Here is a 16,174-nt window from a genome sequence, read left to right on the forward strand (position 1 = left end):
TATAGTGGCATGATTGATCACAAAATGCTCAGAAGGCAAACTAAAAAAAAAAGAATAACTTGCCCAAAAACTTAAATACAAGGCAGAGGTCCAAAACACAAAACTAGGGCTGTGCTCTGTTCTGTTTTGGTTCTCTGAATCCAGAGCAGAGTGACCCAATCCGCCTCCACCAAAGGCGGATCTGAATCGGGTCAAGGGAGCTGCAGATTGAGGCGAAGCGGTTCACCTCTATCCGGAGCTCTAGACGCAGGTAAGTGGGGGGGCTCACCTGGCAGTGGTGGCGCAGTCCATGCAGTGATGGCAGCGGAGCCAGGTAAGGGGGCAGGGCGGCTTACCTGCCTCCATCGTGGTCTGGCGCCGGGTTCAACTGAGGCCCAGGCCACAAGCCAGAAGCAGGCCGCGGCCTCTTCCGGCTTGAAGCCTGGGCCTCAGTTGAAGCTGGCGCCGGACTGCGATGGACACAGGTAAGTGGGGGGAGGGGGCTTACCTGGCTCCGCCACCATCTGTATGGTGATGGCGCCAGGTAAGGGAGCAGGGGGGAAGGGGGCTTACCTGTGTCCATCACAGTCCAGCACCAGCTTCAACTGAGGCCCAGGCTTCAAGCTGGGCCTCAGTTGAATCCGGCACTGGTCCACGATGGACACAGGTAAGTGGAAGGGCTTATCTGGCGATGGCGGCGGAGCCAGGTAAGGGGGCAGGGGGGAAGGGGGCTTACCTTTGTCCATCACAGTCCAGCACCGGCTTCAACTGAGGCCCAGGCTTCAAGCTGGGCCTCAGTTGAAGCCAGCACTGGTCCGCGATGGACACAGGTAAGTGGAAGGGCTTACCTGGCGATGGCGGCGGAGCCAGGTAAGGGGGCAGGGGGGAGCGGGGCTTATTCAGCAGAGCGGGGGGGTCAGATCAACCAGAAGCTTTTAGGGCCCGATCCAAAAGTTCCGGATCGGGCCACAAAGCAGTTCAGGGGGTCCGTGCACAGCCCTATACAAAACCACTCTTTTGAACTCAAATAAAGATGGTACTGAAAGGCAGCCCTGCACTTTGCAGCATGTTGCCTTCCCAGTTAAGCAGAAAAAAGGAGAAAAAAAGAAAGAAAGAAAAATCAGGAGAGGTAGAGAGCCAGGTGGGTGCCAGGAGAGGTGTCCATGGAAACCACTTTAGAGCTTTAATTACTCACTTGACCTAACTCCTGACCAAGGAGCAAAATGAAACATGAGTCCTATTTGAAGTAGACATCTTGAAATGAATGGGTTTAATCTAGAGGACATATCTTGGATTTTATCCAAGGTTCTACATTTCTGGTATTCCTCTATTTCAGGGGTCATTTCAAACCTGTTATTTGCCTGGCTGTCCCAGTAGGAAGCAGCTAAGACTATCTGGGAGGTGACAAACATGTTTTCTTCAGCAATGCCACAAAGAACTCACAACCAAGAGATTGCATCCCTTCTAATTATCAAAATCACTGTGATTAGTGCTACTGTTCGTCCACACATCTATGAATTTCTAGCTTAGCTTTAAGTTATTTCTTCTGAGGTGGATCTCTAGGGACTAGGCAGGACATCAGTCAGAATTCTGCTGTGTTACATTTTATAACTGAGGACTCACAGACCAGACCATTTGTAACGCAAGGACATTTCTGTCCAGGGAGAAGACTTGCCCCTGTGATGGTGATATTGGTAGTTCTTGCAGTGATGCTGCTTCCTCATGCAGTTTGCAAGGCTCAGCCTGCAAAATGCGTTGCCAGTGATTGCATCCCTATTCTTTACAAGTATTATCAGCCAGGTGATTTCATCATTGGTGGCATTACTTCTCAGATCCTCATGGTTTCTGAAGAGAACAATTTCATCCAACATCCCCTTCAAGAACAGAATCAAGAGCCCATGTAAGGAGGTTTCCTCGTTTGTTATTTGATTTTGAATAAGAAAACCAAACAAACTCCAGGGCTAGATCTACGCTACTGCTTTATAGTGCTATTGAAGTGCACTGATAACTGTTACAGCACTTACACATTCCCCATACCACTTTTATAGTGTTCTTTCCTGATTCTTATCCCACATTATCCAAAATACTGCAACAAATGTCATTGTGTGTCCTACAAGTTGTAAATATGCTAGAGGGATATAGCATTTCCATGATGGGATCGTAATGATTTGACACAAAGTGTAGATCTGGCCTAGGGAACATTTGTAGAGAACAGAATCTACAAGCGGGATCTGCAAAAAAAATGTGGCAACATGGAAAGCTCCTGTTTAGAGTTCCAGACAGACAGACAGCCATGTCCTCTTCTGGGATACTGCATTCCATTCTCACTCCCCTAATTTTCATTTCAGTCACTCAACAGACACTCAGCATTTGGTAGCTTCTGAACATACTCAGTCCTCATTACATTTGCAGACATGTGTTTGTTTCTTTTTGTACTTCTAGGAATGTAGGAACATAAGAAGCTGCCTTATTCTGAATCAGACTCTTGATCCATCTAGCTCAGTATTGTCAACACTGACTGGCAGAGGCAGTACAGGGTTTCAGAACAACTGGGTTGGGTACTCTAGTGACAATATATGCAGTGATAATAACAATTTGATGACAATAATGATAAAACTATTTAAAACTATTTAATCTGATGACAATAATGATAAAACAATTTAAAATTATTTAATTTTTCAATCCAATAAAAACAAATACATACTATATATGGGGCCACTAAAAACTCAATAGTATAACTTATAAAAACTGATAACAAAAGCGTTTCGACCAATGGTCTTCAAACATACACTCTTATATAATGTATATATTCACAATACATGCAAGAGAAATATCAGTAAGCGCTATTGAAGTGTTAAAGCCTGTAAATACAAAGACATCATTATATTGAAAATGTTATTTATTAAAAATGCCTACTTAAAATCAAGATGAATGTATCCAAAATTATGGTTTTTAAAAAATAAATACTATTGCAACTCACCAATTTAAGACACTTGCCAATCCTTCCTCTAGTATATGTAGACTTATAGAACTATACATGTTATAAAGCAGATAACTGTAAAGGGAGCCAAGGGCTCCACCAAGGACTATTGGTTTTTTGTTTAGCAAGGAACTGCTATAGTCCTAAAAGTGAATATACAATATATGTATAGGTGGGTAAAACAAAAGACAGGGCAATTATAAAAAGTAGAATAAGCTAAAAAATATAGATATATACAACCACATAGTCATTTACAAATGTCAAATAATAATACAACAATAGCTCAGGGTACTGCCCGAACAACTTTCCAGCTATTGGCACAGCTTGTAACTAATTGTAGCTCCCATTACAATCTTAAAGCCCTTCAAGTTGTAATCAGCACTGTAATTAGGCTCCATCTATTACATCTGCGTTCTAACTGCTTTAAGAATGTAATGGGAGCCACAAGTAGTTACAAGCTACATCCATAGCTGGAAAGTTGCCGGAAGAAACCAGTATGCACACCAAAAGCAAGAGTTGTACCTAAATTAGGGTGACCATATGAAAAGGAGGACAGGGCTCCTGTATCGTTAACAGTTGCATAGAAAAGGGAATTTCAACAGGTGCCATTTTTATGCATGTTGCACCTGGTGAAATTTCCTCTTCATCACAGTTAAAACTGCAGGAGCTAAACTGCAGCTATACTGTGACCAGATTTAAAAGAGGGCAGGGCACCTGCAGCTTTAACTGTTATGATGAAGAGGAAATTTCACCAGGTTCTCCTTATATGCAAATGATACCTGCAGAAATTCCCTGTTAAAGATACAGGAGCCCTATCCTCCTTTCCATAAGGTCACCCTACCTAAATGGAACTGCAGCTTCTCTTTCAGCCATTAGCTTAGTAAGTGAGGCCTTGAATTTACACAAGGCTTGGAACACGGTCACAGCAATCTCTGTTTTTCCCAACAAAAATCAGTCCCCCAATGCATTTGAGATTTTATGTCAATGGTCTTCTCTGTGAGTTTATTCTTATTTTCAAATTTGTAAACAGAAGAAGTTAGTAAGTAGGGTGACCATATGAAAAGGAGGACGGGACTTCTGTAACTTTAACAGTTGTGTAGAAAAGGGGAATTTCAGCAGGTGTTGTTTGTATGCATGTAGCACCTGGAGAAATCCCCTCTTCATTACAACAGTTAAAGCTGCAGGAGCCCTGCCATCTTGACCAGATATAAAAGAAGGCAGGGCTCCTGCAGCTTTAACTGTTGTGATGAAGAGGGAAATTCACCAGGTGCTGCATGCATACACCTGCTGAAATTCCCTGGAGCCCTGTCCTCCTTTTCATATGGTCACTCTAAATAAAGGACAATGTTGCTGAGCAAAAAGCTTTTTTGAGAATTTGGTAAGAAACCATATTGAACATACATTCATTTTGTTGCTTTTAGTTGACTAAGAGCACCCCACCCTTCCTGATACATTTCCTTTAACATGGGCAGAGGGGATTCCTTTTAATATTCTGAATTGCAGCCCAGCCCCATCAAGGTCACTTCTCAAATGTTTTTGTTGATATATTTAGTAGCACATTCTGATGAATGTAACCAGGACGGAAGCAGAAAGTGCAATGCAAGGAATGAATAAACTGATCCCCTGCATGTACTGGTCATTCTGTATTCTTTCTTGATTTGTGATCAAATTGTCCATTTTAATACAACTGCAGAAGGAGCTGAAATTATCAGACAGATACAGCAGGGGCAGGGAGCAAGTTTCCAGGTAATGGAAAAAGAATGTTGGCAGTTGATATAGAGGGATGGGGGAGAGAAGAAAGAGCAGAAAGGAGGGAGTCATGGCTGACTGAGGCCTTAGCTAGACCTAAGGTTTATCCCAGGATCGTCCCGCGGTCATCCCTGTTCATGTAAATGACACACAGGATATCCTGGGAGCAGGCAGGGCGACCCAAGGATGATCCCAGGATAAACCTTAGGTCTAGCTAAGGCCTGAGAGGGAAGCTAAAGAAAGTCTTCATGAGATGAAGAAGTTGAGAAGGAAGAAGTTGGGAATAAGCACTTGAGTAAAAATCTGATAGGGAAAGGGAGCAGTTTCTGTTAACAGAAGAAGCATCTGTTCCTGAGAGACCGAGGGATCTGGGCTGTGTGTCAGGCTTGAGTGAAGCAGAATGTGGGACTTTTAAGGGGTTGTGTTTTCTGAAGGGACACCTCCAGGTTAGGGAAGGAGAAACAGAATTGCAATAGACTCACTGTGATATAAGTGTTACTGCTTGTTGAAATTGTTTTTATTGAAATCCTAGTAGCATTTGTTTATTCCGGATAGATAGATAGATAGATAGATAGATAGATAGATAGATAGATAGACAGATAATTCCCTTTCTTCATTACCTAAATTCTGTACATGCTCATCCTTTATTTTATAAATTTGTGTTGATCTTGTCCAGTTGTTAGATCTAATTACCTAGGAACCTGAGGTCCACTATACAATGCTATTCTAAAAACATCTGTAATGGGGAGGAGGGAGAGGTATGGCAATAATTTTACTAAGTGTCAAATATCCCTTTGAAATGGCCTGTCTGTCATTGCAGTTTACTGACTAAGTATTACCAGCATGTCTTGGCTTTGGCATTTGCGGTAAAGGAGGTCAATGAAAACACCCAGATCTTACCAAATGTCACCCTGGGATTCCATATCTATGACAGCTATTTCAATGCAATGTGTACCTATCAAGCAACCATGTTACTTCTTTCCACATGGGACAGATTTAACCCCAATTACAAATGTAACACCCACAGCAACCTGGTAGCTGTTGTCGGGGGACTGAGCTCAGAAACATCTCTCCACATTGCAGCCATCTTGGGCAGCTATAAGATTTCACAGGTAGGAAGGTGGGGTTGTGGAGAAGAAGACTTTAACAAATATTTCAGTTTACTTTTAGGACTTTGGTTATGAGGTTTGGAAATAGTGAGTGATGTGATTAAAAAGAAGCAGTTTGTTGAAGTTTATTTTATTTTATTTATTTATTTATTTATTTATTTATTTATTTATTTATTTATTGCACTTATATACCGCTCCCATAGCCAGGGATCTCTGGGCGGTTTACAGAAATTCTAAAATTAAAATTAAAATGAGTATACAAAATTTAAAATTCTAAAACACAAAACATACACAAATAAAGCATTAAAAACTGTTAAAAAACTAAACATGTGGGTGATTAAGATGTGCCACCATATGCCTGGGCAAAGAGGAAAGTCTTAACCTGGCGCCGGTTCAACTCCAGAACCATGGAAACCAAGTTGCTGTAATTCATTCATCACTGGGAAAACACATTTTTTCTACTTTTGTGACAAAGACAGCTACCAGTCCCAGAATAGAGAGCTTTTCTGCAATTTCTGAAGTTAAGCTCACATTGAGTTAATCTATTTTTACAATATGCAGGTGGTGAATGGGTACAATCTTGGGTGGACAGCACACACTCTTCTTGCGATTTCTTTAGATTTACAGTTGGGTACTCTCTTACAAGCACAGCAGAACATAAATATGCATTTTATTTTTATTTTCCTGGACAAAACATAGAAAACAAATAACTTATAAAACAGTGTCGTAATTCCAAACAGTTACAATATTGTTTCATCTAACATAATAACAGTAACCCAAACAGTTCTTTTGTACCTAAAGATAAACTGACTCACTGGCTACAATCTTAACAGTTTTTACATTATCAGCGGCATTTCTTTTATAGCAGCTTATTAAATACACGATCCTGTCTTCAGTAATAATTGGGTTGAACCCCTCTTTTATCCCTGACACAACACTCAGACTGGAATAATAGAGACCCAAAGGGGACAATTTGCTCCATAGTATTGTGTTCTTTCCTTTTTATATTGTACCCCATTAATGTTTATGAAATAGCCAGCTGGCATATGCCCTGAATTTGAATAAGCGTGTGCATGCTCTTAAATCTAATTTAGTGTGAAATATTTCTAAGATAGTCCTGCTAATTCAGATTTCAAACAATGCAGGTTCATTGTCCTCATGCTGACAATTGGAAGGGACCGTGGCTGGAAGAGAGTGGCTTATGGCAGTCCTCCAGTATAGTTCACAGTTACCTTGGATCTCAGTTGAGATGGAAAAAAATGTTAATCAGTACAGCCACACTATGGATGTGAACTTCCACCTTGAAGTTCATTGTGGTTCATGTCTGTATCAGATTGTGACCTTGGTTTCTTCCTTTTCACATGCAAATCTGTGTGCATTTTTGTGCATATTTTCAAAATATACAGATCAGTTGTGTGCATTTTTGAAATGTCAGCATTCATCTCCCATTTATTAAAGCATTTTTGCATACTTTTTCAAATATATAATTTTTTTGGTCTGTGAATTACAACCACATTTGATTTGGGTCCACATTCAGTCCCAGGAAGTGTGCATTGAGTAAATTCTGGTCAAAAATGGGACAGAAACAAATACACATACATAGCTAATTCACACACAGAATGAAAATCCATATTTAATTTTCAAAGCTTTTCTGATTCTCACCACTTTGTCTGTCCTGCCTTTTTACTTTTATCTTTAGCTCATGTATGGCTCTACTTCAGCAATCAGTGATAAAACCCAAGTCTTTCCCACTTTCAGGATGGCTCCAAAAGAAACCCATCAGTATATGGGGATTCTCCGGTTACTTCTGCATTTCAGGTGGATTTGGATTAACGTCCTTGCTGTGGATGATGACGATGGAGAAAGATTTGTACAGGCTGCACTTCCCTTATTTTTCCAGAATGGTATCTGTTTTGATTTCATAGAGAGAATCCCCAGATTCAGTTTTGTCAGTGAAGCTTTTGAAGTGATAATCTTGATTCAGAAAGTATATGCTCTTATCATGGAGAGAAAAGCCAATGTATTGGTGTTACATGGAGAAATCCATGCCATGATCACCTGGGGAACATTTCTATATATACCTGAAAAAGTTACACCTAAAGGTAAAGTATGGATTATGTCAGCCCAACTAGATATTGTCGCACTGGGTTATCAAAGGAATTTGGATTTCCAAGTCTTTCAAGGTGCTCTGTCTTTCACAAGCCATTCAAATATACTACCTGGATTCCCCAAATTCCTTCAGCTAAGAAGCCCATCTTGGAACAAAGAAGATGGCTTTATCAAGGACTTCTGGCAGCAGGCATTCAACTGTAAGTTCCCAAATGTCCTTGTGGATGAAATTGTAGGAGAAACCTGCACTGGAGAAGAAAAATTGGAGAGCCTTCCTGGGCCTTTCTTTGAAATGAGCATGACTGGCCATAGCTACAACATCTACAATGCTGTCTATGCTGTGGCACATGCTCTACAGGCCATGCATGCCTCCACTTCCAAACACAAACCAGTGGTGGATGGAGGGAGTCTGAAGCTTCAGAATCAACAGCCATGGCAGGTAACATTTTGAGCAGATTAATATCTAAGGAGTGCAAATAACAAGCTTGATAATGTGTACAATATTCACAATATGGTTTATGCACTCCTTCCTTCCTTCCTTTTCCAAAAAGCTAGGCTTCCCATAATAATTCATGTGTTGATGAGTATTGTTTCCACTGGGCCCATAAACTTCTAGTTGCAACATACACTGATAAAATATTGATTATATTGAACCTATTGAGTAGCTTTTGCTACTGCTAAAGGGCTATCACTCCTTTACAGTTCTGTCCCTTCCCATCCCCTTGGGCTCTGCTGCTTCCATCGAATAAGTGAAAATATGTATCTGGAAACTCCCAGAGTGATCCTGCTCAGCATGTTTCTCTGCACCTTTTCCTGGGGTTGAAGAACAATTGAGAACAATGCAAACTCAAACTCGACTACTTATTTAATTGAAAGTAGTATACAAGACAGTGTCCACACTGTGAGATTGTTGCTAAATGCATGTACTGCTACACTGAACTTTTTATTAGGTACTATAATAAGAAAGGAAGAGCCTTGTCACATGTTCACATATTAACAAACCAGGATTTACCACTGAGTGTACATTCAGTACAGAACTTCAGCCAATCCCAATGTTTTATTGAAAGTAACCTATATAGCACATGTGTTTTCAAACACATGTTTGTCATATTAACACCCGCTAGTATCTATGTAGACTGGCTGAGGAAACATTTCAGATAAAAGGAACAGCAGTACTAAAATGTATGTTATATTGGGGCCAATAAACAGGTGGGGTAAAGGTCAAACAGTTCCATATTCGTGAGGAGGGGTGGGCGAACTTCTGAGACTCACCTTGGCCGGCAAGCTCTTGGCAGCCAGGCAACAACCCTATGCCAATGGCAGACTTAAAGCCTCCATTGACCCAAAGGAAAAGGTGCGAATGGGCCTTTAAGCTTGCCATTGCCCCAGGGGTAGGGGGGGAGGTGCAATTTACAGAGGCTTGCGAAATTGCAAAATCCCCCTATTGTATCAATGACAGCTACCACTGCCGCAGGAAGGGGAAGTGCATGATTTCAGCACGTAGGCAGGCAGTTCCTTACGGGTCTGCACAAGTGCTCAGGTGGGTGCAACAGACTCCTGGATCCAGTCAGGTGCTTGCAGCATCCTTACTCATGAGGTCTTGAGGATGCATACAAAGGAGAGCGGCATTTTTTTTTCTCTTTGGGGTTGGGGACCATTCTGGGACTGGAGCAGAACTGTCTTTCCAGGATAAAAGCAAAACTTTTGTGAAAAGAGGGAAGAAAAGAACCCCTCCCCTTTTTTGCTGTGTTTCTTCTGTTCTGTTTCCCCTTTGCCATCTAGCTGCACCATTTTCTGAGAAGTGTCTCATTTAATAACAGTGCTGGGGACACAGTTTCCTTTGACCACAATGGAGAATTAGTCACCGGCTTTGATGTTATAAATTGGGTCATTTCCCCAAACCATTCCTTTCATAAAGTGAAAGTTGGAAGGATGGACATCCTGGTTCCTCCAGAGCAATCAGTCACTGTTAAAGAGGATGCCATCATGTGGCACAGCTGGTTTAACCAGGTAAGATCTCAGTAGAGATTGTTTTCAGGACATGTTCCAATCTTAACTATTAGGTCAAACTGACATAAAATTATTATTATTTATATTATTTATTTACAATATTTATATACCACTCCATATCTAAAATAGGTTCTGGAGCAGTGAACATAGGAATAAAACAGAAAAAGAAAGATTAAAAACAGCAAATTAAAATTGTTTAATTTAAAACAAAGGACCAATAAAAACCATGGTTGGTCAGTTTAGGAAGGCTTCCTGGAATAGAGTTGTTTTCAGGAAGCGCTGGAAGCAGCCTAGTGTTGGAGTATGCCTGACCTCCAGGAGCAGGGAGTCCCAAAGAGAAGGGGCCACCAAACTAAAGGCTCTTCTCCTGGTGGACTCCAATTGGGCCAACGGTCCATGTGGAACCACCAGGAGCATGCCCTCCAATGACCTCAGTGACAAAATGCATCTGTACATCTAATATGCAGGGTTTTAAAAAAAAAACCACCCACCCCTTTGACGCCACTTTTCTGCTCCCAGTTGCAGCCTCTGGATTGTATCAAATGGCTTGTATCCAATGTTAGACTAAGTCCCAAAAATTTCAATACATCTACTCTAAGCAGGACTACCTTTGGATACAACCATCTGAAAGCCGCTTGATAGTTTAAAAAATTGACTGGATAATGAGATTTCTGTGAGAAATCTAGTTTATTCCTAAGTTCAATTGTCTCTCAGTCCAATTGTTGATGTCTAAACAGAACTTCATGGAGACCATTTGGTCTGAGACCATTTCAAAATATAGATTCTCAATTTAATGTAATGTGGTAGATCAATTCTTGAAGCATGTGCGATCTCTTGTTTTGTCCTGGATCCCACGAAATTTGCAAACCCCTCTAAAAGATGAGATGTAAGTGAATACTTGGGGTGGGGGTTGGAAAAGAAATATGAATTGTAATTTACATACTATCTAGTTAAAGGATGGGAAAGCTGAAGCCCTTGTTCAATTTTCATATGACTCTCAGCAGAATTTCAATCAGTTCAGATCTCTGGCAAGATCAGTCTATGGCCTAATCTACACCAAGCAGGATATTGCAATATGAAAGCAGTATATAAAAGGCAGGAGCCACACCAAGCAGGATCATGTGAGGTACTGGTTCCCCCTCTATTCGGCCCTGGTTAGGCCTCATCTTGAGCATAGTGTCCAGTTCTGGGCACCACACTTCAAGGAGGATGCAGACAAGCTGGAGCGTGTTCAGAGGAGGGCAACAAGGATGATCAGGGGTCTGGAAACAAAGCCCTATGAAGAGAGACTGAAACAACTGGGCATGTTTAGCCTGGAGAAGAGAAGATTGAGGAGAGACATGATAGCACTCTTCAAATACTTAAAAGGTTGTCACACAGAGGAGGGCCAGGATCTCTTCTAGATCCTCCCAGAGTACAGGACATGGAATAATGGGCTCAAATTACAGGAAGCCAGATTCCGGCTGGACATCAGGAAAAACTTCCTGACTGTTAGAGCGGTATGACAATGGACCCAGTTACCTAGGAAGGTTGTGGGCTCTCCCACACTAGAGGCATTCAAAAGGCAGCTGGACAACCATCTGTCAGGGATGCTTTGAGGTAGATTCCTGCATTGAGCAAGGGGTTGGACTCAATGGTCTTATAGCCCCCTCCCAACTCTACTATTCTATGATTCTATGATCTGTCCCTAGTTAGATGGAGAGGAAGAGGAGGATAGAGAAAAGGGGTGACAGAAAGAGAGACAAAAATGGTGGCCCCATCCACTTTGGCTCTGACTTTATCCACTACTAGCTCCAACCTCAGCCATCAGTAGCACTGGATACAACAGAGCACCCCAACTATTTATTATTATAAATGTTGCCATACCTGCTCTAGGAAATATTAATTATTTTATGTTTTTCTTTGGATAAGGGAGTGGGGCCCAGGCAGTTAACAACATATGCTGAATTTTTTAAATGGCCCCAGAATAGTTGTTTTAAATGGATATAGTTGTTTTTATGCTGTTGATGGTTTTTTTAAAAAATGTATATTTGTTTTTAATGTTCACTGTTTTTAACTTTTGTAAACCACCCAGAGAGCTTCAGCTATGGGGCGGTATATAAATGTAATAAATAAAATAAATAATAAATGAAATAAACAGTCACCATTGGCATTTAAAAAGTGAACAAAACACTGCAATACTCATTATGTTGATTAAAGCAGAGCCAGGCAACGCTCTCTAGGCAGGATCTACACTACTGCTTTATAACAGTTGACAACTGTTTGGGCCCAGGACACACTCCATATACTGTTTTCAAACCATTTTCAAAATGTTTTATCCTGCTTGGTGTAGATCTTAGTCAAATTTCCAAAGCCCATGTTCTGATAGTCTCCTCTTTCATTGTTCAATAGGTGCGGCCCTTCTCTGTGTGTAATGAGAACTGTCGACTTGGTTACAGCAAGCAAAAGAAGGAAGGGGAGCCATTTTGTTGCTATGATTGTGCTCTATGTCCAGAAGGAAAGATTGCCAACCAGCTGGGTAAGAGATGTCATGTGCAGATTTTCTTGTGAGGGTATGGGTGTGTTAAGTTGAAATCAGATCACCTCACAATAATACCATCAGCAAACTAACTTTATGCAGCAGGAGAACACAAAAAGAGACATTCTCAGTTATCTATATATCAGGGATGGGGAACCTCAGGCCCTGGATAGCCAAATCCAGCCCTCTTAGGGTCCTAATCAGGATTCTCCAGAAGGCCCTTTTCCCCCAACTACTGATTGCTTGGTGTTTTTCCAGATTTTGTGCATTTTCCTCATTCTAAAAGGTTAAAATGCACTCCCCACCCAGCAAGGCTTTCTTGCTGGCAACAAGAGCTATAATAGGCTGGCATGTTTTGTATTTCTGCCTTGGCCCTTTGGCATTTAGCCATGCCTTCCTTGCCTTCAGCCCCACCCCCCTGCTCAATACTGGAATGTGGCCCTTAAAAGCTTCTCCAAAATTGACTATGACCCTAGGGCTGAAAGACTTTACCCACTCCCGGTAGAAACTTTTCACAGGTTCTCCACCTCTTTGGTGAACCTTCTCACAGGTTCATAAAAACCCAAAGAAGAAGGGGAAAGTGTGTCAGTGTGTGTGTAAATCATTGAGCAGTACAGCGATGGAACCAGTTACCTAGGGAGGTTGTTGGCTCTCCCGCACTAGAGGCATTCAAGTGGCAGGTGGACCTCTGTCAGGTATGCTTTAAGGTGGTTTCTTGCATTGAGCAGGGCGTTGGACTCGATGGCCTTACAGGCCCCTTCCAAGTCTACTATTCTATGCTTCTATGAATTTTATTCCATATATATTATACTTTAATCATATATTTATTTTAATGTCACTATTCATTACAAGCCAGTGAAAGAAGCTAGCATATATCTACAGTGTGCCCTTCGTTTATTAACATACTGACCTTTACATTAGCTACACATTATCTTACTTCGTTAAAAGATAAATGGATTTTCAACCTGCTCAGGAGCACTTCCATTTATTCTTCCTTTATACCAGGGATGCAAAACCTCAGGTTGGGGGATAACTCTGGCCCTCCTGGGGGTCACTATCTGGCCCTCCTGAATTCCCCAGACCACCATAGTGCTCCCTTTTGACAAGAGCTATTGCCCAGGAAAAGCATCATTCATTTCTATATTTTCCCCTCTACTCTCTGTATGGATATCATCTGCAGTATGGGCTCTTCTTTGCACCCTGGTAGATGCTCAACAATCCTGTCACCATCTACAAGATGCTTTTTTAATTCCTCTGAAAAAGTTTTTTTTAAAAAAGGCTATTTGAATCTTTGCCAGAAGTCAATTACTATATTATATTAATCTTCCAAAGTGAACACAATAAGTGAAAAATTGAAACACTGAAACCACATCTTTTCTTTTTCAGACATGGTTGACTGCATTCAATGCCAAGAATATCAGTATGCAAGCAAAAACCACGATTCATGCCTTCCCAAATTTGTCAGCTTCTTGTCTTATGAAGACGCTTTGGGGATCAATTTAACAATTTTTGCTCTGTCCTTTTCTTTAATTACAGCTTTTGTGTTGGGAACATTTCTGAAGCATCAAGACACACCCATAGTCAAAGCCAACAACCAGAACCTTTCCTACACTCTCCTCATCTCCCTCCTACTCTGCTTCCTCTGTGCTTTGCTATTCATTGGTCCACCTGAGAATATGGTGTGTCTCCTTCGACAAACTGCTTTTGGTATCATCTTCTCAATAGCAGTGTCTTGTGTGTTGGCCAAAACTATCACGGTGGTTCTAGCATTCATGGCTACAAAGCCAGGAAGTGGTATGAGGAAATGGGTTGGGAGGAGACTCTCCAATTCCATTATTCTTTCCTGCTCCCTCATCCAAGCAACCATTTGTGCCGTGTGGCTGGCAACTTACCCACCATTCCCAGATACTGACATGCACTCTGTGAATGAAGAAATTGTACTAAAATGTAATGAGGGGTCAGTTGCTCTATTTTATTGTGTTCTGGGCTATCTGGGTTTCCTGGCCCTTGTCAGCTTCACTGTGGCTTTCCTAGCCAGGAAGTTACCCAACACTTTCAATGAAGCCAAGTTCATTACTTTCAGCATGTTGGTGTTTTGCAGTGTTTGGTTGTCCTTTGTTCCCTCTTACCTGAGCACCAAAGGGAAATACATGGTAGCTGTGGAGATCTTCTCCATCTTAGCTTCCAGTGCTGGGCTGCTGGGCTGCATTTTCTTCCCCAAATGCTACATTATTGTAATGAGGCCAGAGCTTAATAATAGGGAACAGTTAATGAGGAGAAAGATTGAAAGGAAGTAAGTGACTGGTTCTTCTGCTTCACAGGGAAATCTGTAGATGTAAGCATACATTGACTTTTTCATTTTTAATCTCTGTAAAATTCATTTGGTGTTCAATGATGAGCTATTTAAACACAAACAACTATGCACATCCATCTACCTTTCATTGTTGACTTTGTCTCTTTTTTTGATAATTTTTATTAACACAATTAAAATACATCAACATAACAATCAATCAAAAAAATTGAAACAACAAACAAAAACAAAGCTCAACTGTTAACATTTATAATTTGTCTATATTCATGATCAAACAATACAGTACAATACAGTTGCTCCCCTTCACCCTTTGGGATCTATTCCTGCTTCCAAAATCTCATTACTTCTTCTGGTGGTGGTTTTCCACTTCCTTTAGAGAACACATATACCAGGAACTGTTTCCAAATTCCCTCAAATTCATTCGTATTTGTTATGCCTCTTCTTACTTTAATATTACATGTCAATTTATCATTAATGGCAATATCCCAAATTTCCTTATACCATTCTTCAATACAATAATCTCCCTGAACCTTCCAGTTCCTAGATATAATTAATCTCGCTGTTGTCAGCAGGTTTGTTATCAATTCTTTAGTTTCTTTATTACACTTTAAATCTCCATATGTAAATCATGTGTAAATCATATGTGTAAATCATTGAGCAGTACAGCGATGGAACCAGTTACCTAGGGAGGTTGTGGGCTCTCCTACACTAGAGGCATTCAAGAGGCAGGTGGACATCTGTCACATCTCCACACCTCTCCCCTCCCATGCTGAGTAAGGAAATTGAAGACAATGTGATTTACTTCTGAGTAGACATGTTTATCCGAGCTGTTTTCAGCTAGTTGTTCCATGAGGCCATAAATCTTATGTGAATATGTATACCTGCACAGAAATATTTTTTTTAAAAAAATCCCAAAAGCAATGTGATGACTTTTTCAAAAGTAAGGCTCATTTGGGGAAAAACAAAACACAATCAGCAGAGGATGAAGTCAATTCCTCTCTTTGGGTCCACCCTTTGCTGATGCTCCTTTCCCTTCCTGCTCCCAGCGTTGCTCCACACTGTCACTTGCCAAAGCCATTGTTGCAAGCTGAGGTCACACAAGGCTTCATCCCACGTACCTGTTTCCCTCAAATTATCCCCTACAGCGTAAAGCTGTCATTGTTGTTAACTAAATCACACCCTGGGTGGCAGCGCTCCAAAGATCCTTTGCATACCAGGGAAAGGGTTTAAAGGGGGGAAATGTAAAAAAAAACCATTAAAAATCAATGGATGACCCAATCCAATTCAAAATTGGTATATTGAAAGACCTCCTTAATGTCTATTACTGTGCCGATTTTGATGTTTTTATCTTTAAAAATTACGCAGATGTAAGCATTTGTTTAGTTTGTACTTTATACATATCAAATCCT

The 16,174-nt window shown here is 41.0% G+C and overlaps 1 protein-coding gene across 1 annotated transcript; it reads left to right on the forward strand.

Annotated features, from left to right (window-relative positions):
• The first annotated feature begins 799 nt into the window (after window positions 1-799).
• Window positions 800-14,751, forward strand: LOC134405487 (vomeronasal type-2 receptor 26-like). Its single transcript, XM_063136730.1, has 7 exons — window positions 800-809; window positions 1,708-1,879; window positions 5,529-5,820; window positions 7,517-8,365; window positions 9,709-9,936; window positions 12,328-12,454; window positions 13,841-14,751. Exons 1-7 carry the CDS (start codon window positions 800-802, stop codon window positions 14,749-14,751), a joined length of 2,589 nt encoding a protein of 862 aa, XP_062992800.1.
• Window positions 14,752-16,174: the final 1,423 nt, after the last annotated feature.

The sequence above is a fragment of the Elgaria multicarinata genome, chromosome 11 (genome assembly GCF_023053635.1).
Source record: "Elgaria multicarinata webbii isolate HBS135686 ecotype San Diego chromosome 11, rElgMul1.1.pri, whole genome shotgun sequence".
Lineage (NCBI taxonomy): Eukaryota > Metazoa > Chordata > Lepidosauria > Squamata > Anguidae > Elgaria > Elgaria multicarinata.

What these genes read in the sequence shown, in the direction of transcription:
- LOC134405487 (XM_063136730.1), top strand. An exon ending in GCAGCTATAAGATTTCACAG is followed by an intron (nt 5,821 to 7,516) that starts GTAGGAAGGTGG and finishes TTTTATCTTTAG; the next exon opens with CTCATGTATGGCTCTACTTC. An exon ending in GGCACAGCTGGTTTAACCAG is followed by an intron (nt 9,937 to 12,327) that starts GTAAGATCTCAG and finishes ATTGTTCAATAG; the next exon opens with GTGCGGCCCTTCTCTGTGTG.